Source organism: Perna viridis, chromosome 8, assembly GCF_037379345.1.
Source record: "Perna viridis isolate PV_CMFRI_1.1 ecotype Kerala chromosome 8, ASM3737934v1, whole genome shotgun sequence".
Taxonomy (NCBI): Eukaryota; Metazoa; Mollusca; class Bivalvia; order Mytilida; family Mytilidae; genus Perna; species Perna viridis.
Window position 1 is genome coordinate 4,917,239 of NC_142452.1, and position 18,960 is coordinate 4,936,198.

At 34.4% G+C, this 18,960-nt stretch overlaps 2 protein-coding genes across 2 annotated transcripts; one reads left to right on the plus strand and one right to left on the minus strand.

Moving 5' to 3' along the window:
• Positions 1–5,249: 5,249 nt before the first annotated feature.
• On the minus strand, positions 5,250–13,934 carry LOC148609038 (innexin unc-9-like). The gene is made up of 2 exons (XM_088541646.1): positions 13,813–13,934; positions 5,250–8,264 (listed from the first exon to the last, which is right to left on the minus strand). Coding segments are annotated over exons 1-2 (1,251 nt in total). The 5' UTR covers positions 13,815–13,934; the 3' UTR covers positions 5,250–7,015.
• A 1,894-nt stretch (positions 13,935–15,828) lies between these two features.
• Positions 15,829–18,577, plus strand: LOC148609039 (uncharacterized). The gene has a single exon (XM_088541081.1). The coding sequence runs from the start codon at positions 15,883–15,885 to the stop codon at positions 18,052–18,054; it is 2,172 nt and encodes a 723-aa protein (XP_088397207.1). The 5' UTR covers positions 15,829–15,882; the 3' UTR covers positions 18,055–18,577.
• Positions 18,578–18,960: the final 383 nt, after the last annotated feature.

Consider the following 18,960-nt stretch of genomic DNA (forward strand, 5'->3'; position numbering starts at 1 on the left):
TTTGCAAATGATATTCATAGAATCCTCTACCAGGATATATGAAGGCTATATCTACTATATCCCTCTTGTAAACATCTAATTCAGTCCGTCGTGGAGGGAAAGCCTTGCACATTACGTTCTTGTGGGTGCTTATTGCTTGAATGACCTCGCCTATGGACAGATATTTGTTGGTACGAGGATAAAATTTCGACGATTTTTATTTCCCATTGTGCAGGTTTTTTATGTCCGTCCCGTAATAGTAAGTTATCAGTAGCGCAGCAAGGTTAATATTATCTGCTACAATATTCTTTCGTAGTTTTGGGCATGTTGTTTCGACAAATGGTAGGGTCTCGGCTAAATATCCTCTATTTGATCTGGATGCATTAGTAAAGGAATTTAACTGCGTTTCTGATCCCGCCACTGGTGAAGGAACAGATCGTGTGAGGGCCTGTGTACGCTGTTTCTTAACTGAAGGCAGAAGAGAGTTTCGAGGCATTTTGATAAGCGTTTACAGAAGTTGTGCCAACCTGGTTTCATTGGCATTGTTTTTCTTGAAGAAGAGAATTAATCGTTTCTTTTAGATTCACAATATTTTTTGTAACGATCTAACTGTCGACGAAAGACTTGACACCAAACTTATAAGTGTTCGGTTTGAAATCGAAATATTAATGGTAGAGGGTGTCGGTGAGTCATGCGTCCTGCATTTAAAGGATAGTCAATTTTTTATGCACTCATTTCTTTAGTTTAATCAATGTCCAGTTCTCAAATTGTTTAGGACAATTTGTTGGTTTTTCTGTCCGACAACGGGTTTTTTTTTAATTTTTTTTCAATATTTAAAAATAAAACTAAAATAATAAAGTTGAAAAAGATAGCACTTTCCATAAATCTGTTACTCATTGACATCTTTGCCTGTTTCAATGCAGATTTCTTAGAAAAATGTTGTGTTGAATGACTTAAAGCACTGAACTGATTTCCTCTTTACTTTTTCAATGAAACCAACTGTTATATGTAGGCAATTCGTACAACAGCCACTCAAATAAAGACTTGATGTTACAAATCGATCTGACGGACCTGCCCATGCTCAAATGTTATGCATTTATGAATAAAACCCATTGATAGTTCATACTACATAAGGTCACATCAGCGGGTAATAAGGTGGTAAATAAACTTCCATGTTGATTTTTTATTTATGTTTCAATAGCTAAGTTAATAGTTTTTTTTAAACATAATGCCTGTAGTTTTGTAAGCGAGATCTTCTTTATCTTATCGTAAGCACAGTTTTTAAAATATAAATGGAATACCGGTACCCACGCAGTACCCTTTCTCTATGACAATAGGAATAGATTTAAACACTAAACAACAGCTATGCAAGTACTGAAAGAGTTATCAAGGGACAAAGACCAGACATGGAAAAATGACACACACAACAAAGAACATAAAGAGTAACTAAAATCATACATACAAAGTAACAAAAGTAAATGAGCAACTCGGACTCCACTAAAAACTGGGAGCATGGACCAGATGCATCGGAAGGGTAAGCGTCCTCTGCTTTTCTAGAAACACCCGCCGAGTTGCTCATAAAAGTCAAGTCCGGGGTAGACAAACGAGGAAAGGCAAACTATGACCCGTTGAATAAATCAGTTTTCATGGTGCTGATGGATACATCATAACGATCCACTAGTTCATGATGACGACCATAAAACTTCTGTAGTGATGACTTCAATCTTGTAGCAACATAACCCTATTCCAGAAGCCTATTTGTTAAGAGTTCTAGCGCGATACAAAATGTCTGCGTAGTTTCGGCAAGCTCTGGCATAACGTATGAGTTGTGATATGAACACTCCATATGCAGGAGCCGAAGGGATGTTGCCACAGATGAAAGTAAAGTTGACAATTCTGAATGAAAAGTCATCACGTTTGTCGTAAAGTTTGGTCAATAGTTTTCCTTTACCATCGATTTCTAAGTGTAGGTCAAGATATGAGGCTGACTTCACAGTGTCTGTAGTTTCTTTTATCTCAAGTTCTTTTGGGTAGATGCGATGTATCAAATCCCCGAAATTAGAATTGTTTAAAGATAACACGTCATCTATATAGCGGAAACTGAGATTGAAGGATCTAGCCAAACAATATTCTTTCTTTCTGATCAGATCAGCTATAAAGTCAGCCTCATAAGAGTGAAGGAATAGGTCAGCTAGTAAAGGGCACAATTTGTTCCCATTGGAATGCCGACCGTTTGTTGAAAAACACGTCCACTACACTGGACAAATATGTTGTCGATTAAAAATTCCAGCATTTTGTAAACATCTTCCTCTGTATATTTGGAAGATGATTTGGAATTATTTCTTACAAAGTATGAGGAATCTTTACCAAGAACTATATATTAAAGGTATCTCTCAATTTAGCCCAATGTTTGTCTATATGACTTTCATTTTCAATGTTGCTGTTTTGTAGGACTTAAAATATGTTTTAAACTTCTAGATAACTTGAAATCTTGCTTGATTTTGTTGTCAGTGTGTTTCCATGTAATATACATTTTCAGAGTGGAATTTTAGTGAATTTTTCATCCACTCAAGCTTTATGTTGTAAGTAACTATATGGAGATCACTCCCTACGTCAGCTCCTCGTCCTACTCTCACACCCTGAAGTCCATTTGCCATTGATAAGGATGTAATATATTTGATGTATATCTCCTCCTCCAGCTAATACCAATGTAAACTTGTGATATCTTTCTGTTGGAAAAGTGTTCCACCAATAAAAAGGTTATTTCCACAAAATAAATCTGCAAACTGTTCTCCATTCTTAATTTATGTGCTACATCCATGTTTACCCGTTGCTATTGCCGTCAAATGGTGTAATTTTGTGACAATTTGTTGACCCATGTTGGTGTTATTGCTATTTCATGTTGTTATTTCTAAAAATCTTCTCCTCTGAAGTTACTTGACCAAAAGGAACCAAACTTGGTACGAATGTTCTTTAGGGTATCCTACCCAGAAATAAATTAATCTGGGGTTTTCGATCCGTCGAAATGCAAACATGGCTGTCGTTACTTAAAATATTAATAGGGATCAAACAGCATCACAAAAACCGACAGGTTTAGACAAATTTTCACTGGGGCTAAAGTGTCCAGCATAATCCCTGGAGAAAATGTTGGGAAAGTCCGTTCAACCGTGTTAGAATTACTGCCCTTTAAGACTTTCTTGCTCTTTTTGCGGTACTATTTCTAGAAATCTTCTCTGAAATTAATTGACCAATAGGAATCTTTATTTAGTATGAATTTTTCTTTTCATATCCTGTCAAGAAATAAGGTGGAAATTTTTGATTCGTCGAAACACAAACATGGTTGCCGTTACTTGAAATGCATCATACGGGTGAAACAGTAGTTTTTGTTTTGTTTTTTTTATTTTTATTTTTATTTTAAAAACCGCATGAGGTAATCTACTGAATATTTGCAGTAATGTAAATGTGCATAATCTTTCAATGTACTCTTGTCATAACAACTCACCCGGACAAAAGGTCCCAGTAACCTTGTGCCATTTGATAAACTTCATAAAAAATCCTTGATCAGTTTCAACCGAACTTAGCAGTAATGATGTATCTACTTTTGGTTCCATTCGATCAAACATGGCGGCCACAAGACGTTATCTAAGTTTCTGATTGGCCAATTTTCTAAAATCAACTCCTCTGAAACCATAGGTTCCTATGACCTCATTGCCCTCTACGAACAATCAATTTTTATGTGGCTGTAGCCACTCAAAATTGCCATCGAAACCTACGAGGAACACATTGTGGGCTGTATATCTGCTTTAACATAGCCAATGGTGTCAAAACTTCGCAGAAATAATAAAAGGGGAAACTTTTAACGATAAAAATTTTGGTTCTGCAAGAGGAAACAAATGGGCCATCAGAGGCTTTTTTAGATTCTGATTCGTCAATTTTCAAAGCTCAACTCCTCTGAAAACACATGTGCTTATGTTGTGAAACTTTAAGGTTTGAATATCGGCAAAACGAAAAAAAATACCGAAGCGTCATTAGTGGGACGATTCAAAATATTTTAACCTCTTAACCTTTTGTCTTAATGAACAAATTAAGACCACATGATTACAATTTCTCCAGGTCAGCGATTCATGCCCAATAGAGTCTTAAGTTCAAATTAGTTAATAGTGTCTACTGACAATCACAGAAACTATTTTTCAAAACTCCCTTGACTCCCTCAGCCTTCAATTTAACAAGTCATAAATATTGTAAAATCCAGTGTTTTGTAGTGTACACTTCTGTTAATAGTAACCTCTCATCATCAGCACTACAATCAAATTTATAGAAAGACTAATATCAAAATATTAATAGTCTACATCACACGTCGAGGTAAGCACTCTCCTGCTGGTCAGAGGCAAGCAAGTTTCAATACAAGTCTTAGCAACTTAGCCTGACCACATGGCAACCTGATTTTTTTTTTGTTCAACATACATGTATAAGGGGAAGTAAACTTCAATCTATGACAGTTTTGGCAACACTTGCCCCCTTGACAAATTGGATATATTTTCCTATATCAATTACTGCTACAAGAAGTACTCATAACCAAACACAGGGCTGTTATAATTGACTATATACATATGTAGGTCATAAACATTATCAGGGCCCCAATATGTTGTGTTGTTAGTTATCGGGCCCTGTTAAGACCTAATACTTCAATTTCAATCAGAAATATACATTAATGATGTTGACAATGATTATCTTTCTTCATGTATATTCATATACAGTACATACAGTGTACTTCATTTCAAGTTTTATGATGTGGGAGACTTTACATTTACAAGCTTCATATTCATCTTAATCATATTTTCGTGTCTGGTCGTTGTCCCTGTATAACATAATTCTGATTTCTGCTAGAATCTTGGTTCCCATTATTACTCTTCAACACTTAAATTGGTTTATTTCCACTTTTTAGCATGAAATAATATCTATCTTGCTTCATGCATATCTACAAGTGGTGCCCAACCTTCAACTAAAGTGTCATTAAAATTCCATTGTGCTTACAATATGCATGGATAGATGGACAGATAGAAAGACAAATGAAAATGAACTGTCTCAACCCACATGTTCTAAAGTCTTTAAGTTACAACTACTGATACAGAAACTTATTTAGCATTTGGCCTTAGATAGTAAAATTCAGAAAAGTGTATGAAATTCAGGAACTCAAGCCCTGAGGCTTCAACAACTGAGTGGTAATATCATATGGTGTCAAAGGCAGTAAAGTTTTTAAGTATACAACACTGTATGTAACATTTATAACTAAACAACATTGTAGAAAAATTATAACGAGGAAACATTTTAACACCAACAACCTGAGACTGTGAGTGGCTTGATTGAGATCATGATCAAATATAAAATTTAACTAGTTAAAATGAAAAAAACCTGATGAGTTCTCCACTCTTGTGAGTACCCAATACTAGTCTAAATATAAAACTATAAACTTACAACAAAAACATAAACAAACAACTTAAAAACAAAAAACAAACTAAACATATGTACAATATTAAAATACATTTAAGTTTGCTGAAAGATGTACAGGTATCAATAATATGTAGTACTGGTAGTATGGTTAATGATATATATACAATGTAATTGAAAAATCCCCATTTGACAATAAGGTCATTACTACCGCCTTAGAACTGAGAATAAATTGTCAGAAAAAGGCAGATGTGTTGAATACATCAATATCAAAATGATAACTCTGAAAATGTCTTTTACTGTATCAATATGCTAAAAATTAGTTTATTCTAGGTAAGTGTCTAAGGAGTAGAGGTGGCAGTTCCCAGCTAAATGGACGAGTTCAAATGCTTATAATTTTTTGGCATGTTTGAAAGCTTTGATACAATATAATATACTGTATCATATTATAAGAGTTTGTTTGAACTGAGGTATTTAAAGAAATACCACTAAAAGAGGAAAATATGACATTCTGAAAATTCCCATTTTCAAAATTTACACTTACACAAAATCTAAGTATTCATACTGGAGGCTCTAAGAGCCTGAATCTCTTGCCTGGCTTTATAAGCTAAATGTACATTTTATTTTTTGTAATAAAAGATTTTTGAAAGTAATAACATTGGAAATTGCAACCAACAAAAAAGGGGGTATTAACACCAACATGGATAACCTGATATTCAAAAAAATTTGATAATAGATAGATCTCATCATGCTGAACCCTTTTACTCCCATGTCAATATTTGATTACACCTAAGAGTTTTAGATATATATGCAAAAAACTGCTGTCTGACCCCTATGTTCTATTTTTAGTAATGGTGGCCATGTTTCACCCACTGCCTGATTCTTACAGAGACTGACACTTGAACACTAACTGTCCAATTTATATTTATATAAAATAATTTATAAACAAAAAGATTAAAGCTATAAATATGTACATGCAGGAATTAAAAAACAAATAAAAGAGATGTCTGATGAAGAATAGAACTGCATTGAAAGATATATTTGTACATGTATTAGTGAATTTGCTAGTTTTATTACAGATTATCAACTAAAAGTGATGACGGTGATAGGACAATCTGGCAGAGGTTAGAAATTCTTTATTAAATAATGTAAGTCTTTGAGAAAGGAGGGATATTTTGAGACTTTCTTGAAGTGTATCTCACATATGGTCATCAACTGCCCTACATGTATCATGAAAAAGTCTGTAGATAAAATCCACACCAGACTGTGAGGGATTATAAAACCAATAAAAAATTGAAAGCTCTCTTGATTTCATTTCAGTAAACAAAATCTCAATAGTATACTGGTATTTGGAACAAAAGAACACTGCACATTTCCAAAAATTTATATAAAAGTTCTGTAAGTACTTAAGTTCTCAGTGGATATAAAAGTGTAATGGACAAAAAGACAGTGCAGGAGACATGAATTATATTTTATGCACAAGTCTAAAATTAAAGAATAGTTTGCATTAGCTTTCAGTGCCACTCCCCCTAAATTAAAAAACAAACAAACAAACAAAAAATGAAACATTTAAGATACTTGTCGTCAGTTAAACATATTTCTCTTTTGGTGTAGAACCATTTAACAAAGGAAACTCAGCTTTCTTATCACCACTATCATGAACATCTTTTTTACAAGCAATATACGATTCCTTGAATATCTTCCACAAACTCACGATTATATCAGTTAACACCATGTCTGATGAATTCTTTGATATGATACGCAGAACAAACACACCATCTTGTCTTAAGTAGGAATCAATAAATTTCCTTGCTACTCTCTGGTCATAACTACTCTGAAGTACACGATTCATTTTTAAGTACTTTTTAACAAATTTTGTTTTATTTTCCTTAAACATGCAGTTGAATATCCATTTGAAGTAGTTAATAAATGTCAGTATAGCCACTAAAAGTAGCCAGAACCACAAAAAGATAAATATTTTCTCATTGAACAGGTTGATGGGCAGTACACATTGAATAGTCCATCTTTGCACATTATTAAGTTGTCGAATTTCCATATCACAGAATGTCACTCGTGGAAATCTTGGTGACTCCTTCCACTCGTTACCATGAATCAGACCAATTAAAATCTCTAAACCAAAATTATTATAGTCCATGGACATAAAAGAATTCAACATAAAAAATTGGGCAATCACATTCACACAATATAACATTTTGACAAACAAGTAGAGTCCTGTCAAAAATGTTCCATCACGTTTACCATAACAAAAACATACAATATTTGAGAACTTCCGCCTAACTTTGACTAAGAAGTTGTCATGGTAATCTCTCTGAGAATCTATCCATCTATGTATGTATTTAGTTACGTGTGAAATTTTTTTGGCCCTGTCTTCCGGTGATGTCATCTGACTTTCTGTAGAGAGACTACATATTTTGTCCATATTTATACCAGAGTAGCTATGTATCAAACGCCACATGATGTTGGGAAATTTGAATAACAATGCCATGAAAAGAAGAATAATTGGGACCCATTGGTAATATGTTATCTGACTCCTCTCTCTAAAATCAAGGTCTGTTGGTATTTCATCTGACATAGGAACATAATAGGTGTTAGAAACCCAGCACAGTGATTTAGTATACGCAACTCTAGCCATGGGGAATTCTGCAGGGGTCCAACAGTGAATGGGGTCACCTACAAACTGTCCTGAGCTGACAATTATAGAAAATGCTGTAAGAAGTACCACAGTCCATATGTGATTCAATCTATCAATCCAATCATCATCTGCTACACCAATCAGTCTGGACCAGTTGGCAAGACCTCCTAAAGCACCTCCAATCCTGAAAATAGAATAAACATGATGTTAGTCTTAATCAATACAATATTAGGGTAATAATGATCCCTTACGTCTTCAGATAATCATTTTGGTTGGAGGTTATTAGTGTTGGCTTAAGGTCCATTTAATATCACTATAATCATTGCTATTGGCCTGCTAATAAGCAAATCTCCCAGTTGCTGTGGTATAATTTCTATATAGAAGCTAAAATGTTTGTGAAAAAAAAGATTTTTGATGAATGATGTATATTTGTATAACACTAAAAATGAAAGATTCCAGCAAACTGAAGGATAACAAGTTAACTAACCAAAAATATGTGACTGCATGAAATTAACGTTCTTTTCAGAAATAGGTGACAAATTTTAGAAAGTTTTTTTGTGCAATAATACTCCATCACTTGCATTAGATATGAGGCCTAAAACAAACTTAACTGTGATTCCTCTAATCCAACTGACCCTAATTTTTTGTGCTTACCACTTCTTGACAAGCACTGTATCACTAAAAACAAACCTGTCAAAAAGAAAAACTTTTTACCAACCCACCTACCCTAATCTTTAAATCATTGGAGGGGACGCACAGGTTTTTTTTTTCGTTTGCTGAGGGTGTATCTCCATTGATTACTTGACTAACACTGCTTTTGCTTTGGACCTTACGTTTGACTGTTTATATACTGTGTAATCAGTTGTCCTAGATAACAATATAGAATTGGGTAAGTAGTTTGCCTTGAAAGTTAAAGTTAAATATGTTGCAGATGTTAATAATTATTAAATTATTTAATATTTTTCAACAAAAGGGAGTTTCTCAATGACTCATGCTTATCTCGTGGAGCAGCTTTGCCGTGGGACAAGATGAGCATGAGAAACTCCTCAAAATTGAAAAAAATATTAAATAATCTGTTTATTGCTATATGTGTAAAGTATTAGTTTTTGTATATTTTCAGTTTTCCTAACCTAAATATTTAAGTTTTATAAGCGCTGCAAAGTTTCCTTTCGGGATTATTTTTTGTTGGAGTGCTACCTGATGTCACTTATGTTGCTTGTATATCATGTGAGGACATTGAAACTAGAGAGAATTTTCATTCTCTTTTGACAGGCGTGAGATAGTAAATTATCATATAGCAAGATTAAAGGGATTTTAAACAAAATAGCAACATAAATGTCTTAGTCAGAAACAAGAGACAATTTGTAATAAACCTATTAGTCTTTCTATTATTGTACTGATTTTTATGCTGGGTTTCATTTAGTTAAAAGTTGACAGAAAGTGGTTATACATTATTCACAACATGAGATTATAATCTTTACTTCTAAATGGAAAACACATTTAACATATCATGCATAACCTTTGCATAATGTCTAAATATTAATGGTTATCTAATATCTCCATCTTATTGTTAATGAGAAAAGATCATAAAACGTTGTATAGAATAAATAAAACAATAGGATTTAATAATGCTTGCAATTTATTAAAAAAAAATTTTTGATACACCTGCAAGCCCAATATAGTGCAGCAGATGGCTAAGGGTTTTTAAGTGGCTAGACGGTATCAGTGTTCTAGGATTTTTCACAAATTGAGGTTTCTTGGGGAAAAATCCATATAAAATCAACTTTCCCACAGTCAATGACTGCTTTCCTAACAAAACAAATCCTTACAGCATATGAAGTTTCCAATTTGCCACAGGAAAGTGTAACTAAGTACCTAACTTTCCCTGACATAAATTTCACTTGCCCGGGTAACGGGAAATAGGAATCCTAGAACACTGGGTATACAGCTATATTACACAATGTACATTTTGTATGTCAATGGGTTTGAAGTTGCAAATTTTCACATATTTAAACTATTAAGTGTACTAAAATAGTATAATACAGAATCATTTTCTGAACAAATTGTCTAGTTTCCTTGCTGTTTTAAGAACAGAGACACATGTATATTATCGAAAGTACCTTACGTGTTGACGAAAGAACTTAATGTTTTAAGATTTTTTTTGTACATATAATTTCATACATTATTTTTTTTTTGCATTTGTCTTTGATTGAACTTCAAATAAAAGGTTAAGATCCAACCATGAATTGGGAATTTTCAAACAAAAAAATGTGACAATGGGGTTAATGACAAGGCTGGATTTCTTGATAAATTTGATAATAAAAAAACTGGAAACTTTGAAGTATGAGTATACATGTACATGTCACAATATTTATGCCTTTATGGTTCACTTGAACTCTGTATAATTAAAATACCAACAAAAACTAAAACTGAATCTGGGATTTTTCATATTCAACTGTAAAAGCATCATCGCTAGCCAGGGGTTACGGTCCCGCCCCTTCCTTCCATGCAAAGGGAGTGGGCAAGATCATAACGTCTGTGTAAGGAAGATGCTGTAAAAGCTAGGGATCGGAAATATGAATTTTTGAAACTTTTGATCAGCCTACATCATAGTAAGGGCTGATTTTATTTGAAAAAATCCATTAACAAAAAAATATTTCAAATGTTCTCTTTTACAGTCATATACAAGATGACTTTTAAGCAATGTTGGAGTTTTCCTCATTTAAATCCAGACTGACATCATATAAACATGTATAAGAACAGATTGAAGGGTGTTTTAGTGTTTTCTGGCAAGATCAGTAACTCTAATGGACCACAGGGGCTTTCTCCCACTATCAAATATGTAGCCCCATTAGTATATAACCTAAGGGTGATCCCAGATTAGAGGGTGCCTCACTTCGACTCTTTTTTTTTCAAATATAAGTTGAATATATCACTATTTACTGCTCTGCAATCACTTGACAAATTATGAACCCAATGAAAAAACACAGGACAGGTATTACACTGAAATACTTCTTACTAATTCAACATAATTATTTGAACATTCAAACCCAAATAATCTACAATCGCTTGAATCAAAGGTGACACTATTGTAACCTTGACATTGTTATATAGACAACAGAAAGTGCTGGAAAATTTGCACTCCTAGTGTTATCAGAATTAAGGAAGTAGACCTAGGGTCAAGGACATGAAATCAGTGATATGTTTGTATCCTATTAAAATTTCACCAAAGCCTTTCAAGCTTTTGTTTGAAGCAGAATGAAATCAGTCCTAGTTACTTTGATGCTTACTTGAGATTACTGTAAAATGCTGAATACAAACATTTTAATGAAAGTTGTTTCCCTTACCTCCTTAAGTACTTCTCTCTAAGAATCAGGTGAAATGTGAATAAGTTGTGGCACATGCAGAAAAAAAAACTCAGAGATTTTATTGCATTGGCCAAGTATTCATACCTCATAACCTCCAGAAATAACCATCAAAGTGTTTGTAAAGTTTGCCTTTGTAAGATATTGATAGGCCAAATTTACATGAAATGTGCCATGGAAAAATAACTGGAAAGTTTTCCCACACTTTTTCCCTGTAAGCAGGCAAAAAATCTAAGTCACAACTGAATCATGATTCGAAGTATAGAATATATTTATTTTTAAAAAGACCAAGTTGAGTATAATGCTGTACATGTCACCCATTGCCTGATTCTTACACAGAATCGTACTGAAGCATTTGTCTAGCAATGTCAAGGTCACAGTAGTTTCACTTTCAGTCCAAGCAATTGTAGAAATATGAAGTTTGAATGTTCAAATCATTACGTTGATTTAATTAGAAGTATTCAGTAAATTTCCCTTAAGGTTCCCTAATATACTAACAAAAAAAAAGTCATGTCCTGGAAGTAACAAAAAGTGGCTGTCCTTACGGAGAAAATTCATCATTTCCTTCAATCAAACAAATAAAAAAAGTACAGGTTAAGATTACGTTTCAGTAAAAATAGATTCATCTTATCTGAGAGTTTTCAAGTATTTTTCTAATTTGTTGTACTTATTCAAAGAAGTAAATGCTCTGTTTCTAAAAACTTCGGGAAACACGTGGATGAACGTATCATTGTATGTGTATCTCCGCTGTTCCACTGTTGCTGTTGTCAAGAACCTTACCTCACCTTGGAAAAAAATATATCTCTGATTATATTATCAAAATCGAAGTATAGCTTTTCGAAGATAAGAAAGGCAATCAAATTCTTGTTTGGAATTTGCAGCTGTCATCTGAATTTTGTTTACGTCACAAGATATGTGCAAAATATTCCACCATCCATGGAGAACTGTAATATTTCCAGTATCTGTACAGATTGATCTGACAGGCCAAAACTAAAATTGATGCTGCTAGAGATGCCTTTATGGGATAAAAAATGTAAAGTATTGCAAAGTGCTATAAAGTTATTGACCATTGAGAGAGCGAGGAGAAAGGGGGTATGGGCAGGGCATAATCTAGGCGGCAAAATGGAGATTTAAGTCGCAAAGAATTTTTTTAAACAGTTAAAAGTCGCCAGCTTGTGTTCTTTTAAGAGAAGTGAAGTCGCTGTATAACTTGACCAAATAGAGATAACGCTAGCCCTTCCAGGTAATAAACAACCAAAATGGCGGCAATTTTCGTAACAAAGAGAAAACTTGAATTAGAAGTTCACTTAATTTTCATCACTTCCAAGCAATCCAGGGAATATTTCACCCATTCTAATACAATTGCACTCATCATAATGTCAGAACAGAGATGATTTACATGAATTATCTTTTTTTTCAGGAAGAGACCACACAAAGATGCAGACCATTCTTAGACTTTTAAGAACATGTTATTAAGAAACAAGTTCTCAATGACAATCTAATCACTTACTATATTCAATTAAAGTTACTTATTATACATGAACTTATTCAATTGCAAGTATAGAAAATGGAATTACAGTATTAAACTTAAACTTATCTTATTTGTTTATTATTTATTAGAATACATGTCCTTGAGATACAACTTCATATCAATACGATAAAATATGCTAGTGTTGAAGTATGATTTCTCCCCATTCCAGACTCACTTCTCCCCATCACTCCTGGAAGGGAGAAGTCACTTTTCCCATTCACTGAATCCTAGATTATGCCCTGGGTATGGGATTAGAAATTTGGGGGAAAAATAGTTCAAGTTATTCATTTATTGAAAAAAAAATTAATAAGTCAAATTTTTTTAAATAGAAATATTAATTTTGTCTGCTGCTTAAATATAAATAAAAATATTGCACTTGCAAGCAAAAATTTTCATTAGGGTCGATCCCCCTCCTCATAATGCTCTTTATTATTTTTACGAGTCTCATACAGATGGTTCATGTATGGTAAAGCTCACGGTGATCGCAGATTTAGGCAATGCCTACCCCATATTATTTGACAGTGGGAGCAAACCCCTGTGATCGGATGAGTAACATTTTGACCACCGGCCCGGGATTAAAAAACCCAGGATACATTTGAATTTCTTTGTTTTGGCTTTAATTATGTGCGTACTGTTTATGATTTGGGCATCTAATTGACAAAGATATGTTCTGTGCTACAGTTCAGATCACAAATAGCAATAAATTGTCTTGCCCCGTTGTTGGCGAAATCAAATCAAATGGTCGTCCCTTACTGAGTTTGAAAAGAGGTATTATTTTGTTATCTAAAACAATGTATTTGATAATTTGGCGGCAATTGCAAAGGACTTTAACTTACATCTCAAAAACATGCGCCGTTCATGGATTATCAAAACACATGACAAACGTTCCAGTTTCATCAGTCTGCATCATTCATCTTGCGCGCTGTTACGTTGATTTCTATCTTCCGATACAAAAGAGTACATATTACAGTTCTATTGACACGGAGAAGAAAATCGTATTACTGACACGAAATATGATAGAGGTATAAAAAGTTCAAATAGTAGATTGACCGTCCGTGCGAGACCCGACACTCAGTACAAATAAAATAAGCTCTGCGGAGCTTTTAGTGGTCAGTATTACTGCGTACTCTGACAAAATCTTTTTGAACCGAAAAAACACAGCAGGTTTACGAGCTTGCAAGTGATTTTTTCTATTCAAGTGACTCTTCAGCTAATTTTAAAACCAGACAATCTGGTCAATTTACATTAGATTTTTCAATGATTAGTTTTGAAAAGCATATTTCGTTTCTTTTGTATTTTTGCAATTTTTAGTTACGATTAACTTAACTGAGTATTACGCTTAATGTTATACCTGTTACATGCTAGACGTTTATGTATTGAAATGTTCATTTTTGTTACAGTGCCTTTTTATTCTGGAACTTGATCAATAAATTGATTGAACACTAATAGCGTTGTTTGGAAGACCACCCCAACAATTAGCGCTACCACATAAGTATTTGGCTTATATTTTTATTTTAAAGTAACTAAAATAATACATACAAAGTAACAAAGGCAAATGAGCAACTCGGACTCCACTAAAAATTGGGAGCATGGACCAAGTGCACCGGTAGGGTAAGCGCCTCTGCTTTTCTAGAAACACCCGCCGAGTTGCTCATAAAAAGTTTAATCCGGGGTAGTCGAAAGAGGAAAGGAAAATCATGACACGTTTAACAAATCAGTTTTCATGGCGCAGATGGATACACCGTAACGATCCACGAGTTCATGATGACAACAATAAAACTTCTGTAGTGATGATTTCAATCTTGTAGCATCATAACCCTGTTCCAGAAGCCTAGTTGTTAGAAGTCTAGCGCAATACAAAAAGTCTGCGTTGTTTCGGCAAGCATAACGTATGAGTTGAGAGAATCGGGCAGTCGATAAAACATAGTATAAAAAAACCCATCATTTTGATAGTGTAATTTGACTATTTGTACCAAACATCAGAATCAAGGAAAAAAGACAATATTTTCCATTTTATTTTGGTAAATTGAGTTTTAATTGCAATGCAATGCACCGTGCTGAAAATGAGCATTTTAAGGACAGATAACTGTCAAAAACTATTTTTTTAACATTTTATCGAGAAATTTCTGAGCAAAGCTAGCTATATAATGATGCAGAGATCAAATAATGGTCTTTTCAAATAAAGAAAGTATCCTTGAGTGATATTACATTGCCAGATCGGTGGGTTTTTGATATGCATATTTCTGATTTTTTTTCCATTTTGCCTGATTATCACAAATACTTACACATAATAATTAAGTTAAAATTTATTTTAATATGCATTAACAAGTCAGTATTGTAATAGCTGGTCATTTCCGTCTAACTATATATATATATATGACAATTAGATATACATTGTACGCTCCTCAATATATGCTAAGGGTGAAGTAACGGACTTGCTACAAGTCCCTCTTTATTATTTATATATGACACAGAAAATCTATGTATTTAACATCTCTGATAACACCACTACTAATATCTGTAATAATTAGTAGATTTGCTACCAGAGGGATACATGCAATCAATAAACTTTTTTTCATATATTCCTTAATATAAAGAGAGGGACTTGTTAGCTAGCAAGTCTAGTGGAGTAAGTACGTATTTGGCTGCTAACCATCCCTATCTGACGCTATATATATAAGTGACCCCTTCGCATTCAGTTCTCAAAACTGACTAACAATGTACATAGCTATGTAGACCAGTTTAAGAACTAAGAGGATTTTCGTAGTTTGCAGTAACTAAATAATCATAGGAAGGCGAAATCGCGCTTTACAATATCCTAGCCTGCAAGCTATAAATAAATTTTAAAATACCCAATAATGAAAGAGGAAGCTTAAAACTAATGTTTACGTGTACAATCATTGAAAATGGAGTCGTGCGAGAAATTAAGAAATCTACTGAAATCTTTCACAGGAAAAGTATTAGCAGAAAGCGATATAAACGGAGCTTTAGACATACTGGATTACATTCAAAAGTCTATAGTTTTGGAAGACCGTACTGTTCGTTTTGTTGATGTTGACGCTATTGATAAACATTGGACTAAAGTTGGATCTGGCCACTTTGGATATGTCTACTCTAGTAGATATGGGGGTTCTAAAGTAGCCATAAAAATTTTCAAAGAAGAATCAGCATCCAAAATGAGAGAAGGAAAAATTCTGGGATCTCTAAGTCACGAGAATATAATAGCATTTCGTGGTATTGGCTATATATCAGAAGAGAAAACAAAAGATCTAGGCATTCCGGAAATTGATAGCCCCGAAAGTGAAGATATCGAATCCGAAAATCATGGTGTAACAAGAATGTTTCTTGTGATGGAATACATCAACCAGAACCTTTTTAAGTACGTGAAGGATATGCGAGTTCATGAAAGAATGGGGTTATCATTTGATACAGTTTGGTTCATCGGACAGCAAATAACAAGTGCTCTGAGTTACCTCCATACTTTAAAGATCACTCACAGAGACCTTAAACCAGATAACATTCTCTTGGAGATTGGGCCCAGAAGAATTGTCGTAAAATTAGCCGACTTTGGACTAGCATCCGATCTGAATCAAATCAACACCAATCCACCTCGGGGAAGTGTGAAAGGTTCGTCGGCTTCCTCGGTCAATTCAAGCACGAACGTCGCTAACGTCAGATGGGGTGCCCCGGAGGTTTTCAAAAGTGCAGGAAGCAGCAGTCGGGAATGGACTCTAAGTGATTACAAGGCCGTAGATGTATACTGCCTAGGAAATGTTTTAACATTCACTCTAACCGGCGAGGTACCATACGGGAAGATTTCAACCTCTGAAATCGGAGATCGCATTGGTTACTCAGGTTTTGAAGACGAAACTATATTTGTTCCAGCCTTGCCTAAATCACTTTTAGGACCATTGAAAGAAGTAACACAAAAGTGTATGAATAAAAATGCCAATGAGAGACCAAATGCTTCAGACCTTCTAAAAGATTATTTTGGTTTGGATAAAAATCCGTATCTGCAATTCGATCCAGAAACAGAAGCAGAATTTTTCAGCTGCGGTTTTATGGACAGGACTGATATTTTTGTTGCTGACTCCTGTACGAACATTGAAGCGTCTCAAATCGGTTTTTATGAATCTGGTGATATCCCTTCTGGATATGATCATATTGATTTGCGATGTCCAATAGAGGTGGGAGAAACTCCTTACCGAGAAATACCTGAATGGATTGGTGAGGCTACTTATTACGATGTTTTAGAGGAATTCCTTGAGAAGGTAAAAGAAGGCAAAATAGACAATAATCCGACTGTTGCTCTTAAAAGATTAGTTTTTAGTAGGCCTGGAGAGGACGAGCGTCAAAAAATAGCTTTCGAATTCAAAGAATCCGAGTATGTTCACCATAGAACAATGAGAAAAATATGGACTGAGCTAACAGGCGAAGAAAGGAATAACGTTGTTAAGGCCAAATCAGACGTTAATTCAGCGTTTAGCAATACCTTTGGTTTGCACGTAGCTGTTTTAACTAATGAAGGTCCAGATGCACCACAGAAATTTCTGTTCCCTCGTCGAGCAAGTACAGCTGGGATGTCTTCGCCGGGTAAATATACTTGTGGGGCCGTGGAAAGTGCATCAAAACCTGACTACAAATTCGAAAATGATGGCAAAAAATACGTAGACCTTATCAATACAGCAGCGAGAGGACTAAAAGAAGAAATAGGACTGGAGTTAACAGGATCCGACTTAGAAGCGATCTGTCTTACGACCGTTTATTTGAAGTTCGATACTCATGAGTGGGGTCTATGTGGGTTTGTTAACCTTAAAGACGAAAGGGTATCCAAAGAACATAGACTAAGTGCTGATAGTTTAAAAGACATTTTCAGTTCGGGACCAAAAGATAAGTTTGAACACCAGACACTAACGTTTATTGACTTTGATTTGAAAACTATGGTCGATTTTGTATTCAACAACCATGAACATTTCGCAAGTTCTGCTAAGCTAGTGGTTGTCAAAGTCCTTCAAGCTTTTTACGGTTGGAAAGATGTCCAACATGAATTCGAAACTGTCCGTTTCGGGAGTAAATGATACACGTTTTTTCAAGCGTTGCAATAGGTTAGCCAGGCTTGAATTACTCAAAAATACTAGTCCCACCTATTGACGTGCTTCCAGGACGATCACCGTGACCAGCTATGGTTTTAAGACACACATTCTCAGCTTTATTTTGACTACTTTTGATCCACATAAACACAGATTATGCCCTTACAATTCATAGATCTAGGTTTAGTGTGTTTAAGGTACTTTATCAGCGAGTCAGATTTCAGTCATGAAAAAAAATGCAAAAAGAGATATCATTTAAATACATCAATGATATCATTTCTTTACTTGTTTATTACAATAACCAGTATTGTAATTAAGGGCAACTACAGATAATCATTATATTGAGACAAAGTACAGATATTAGTAGTAATTAACATTTCACATATAAATTTCAGCGCATAAGATTAAAGCAATATTTATACACATATTCGTAATCATCTTGCAATAACCGCTCTGGCAATAACTGCGATCCAGACAAGGAGTTCTTTAAAATAAAGTTAAAGACTGTCAAGGCTATTTCATTAAATCGGGAGAAAAGGGTATTTAGATGGATGTTCGATACTTTATCAGAGTATCACAAATATTAGTGGAGAAAACAGATATGGTGAAATGCAACAATTTACACCTGTCCAGCGTATAAATTTAGTCCAAAATAGTACTTTCAGACACCACCAAAGGTCTTTAACAAGTATTAACACACTGAACACGGAAACACACAGCTCTGGCAACTAAAATAATAAAATCCATGGTAACAGAATGATGACAATTCTTCAAAATCAAACGGAATATAACGACACAAAGACACATTAGTGACCCACATTGGATTCTGGACGGCCGCATGATCTTAATCTAGTTTTATAATCAGCGGTGGGATTAAACTAGATTTGTGGTCTT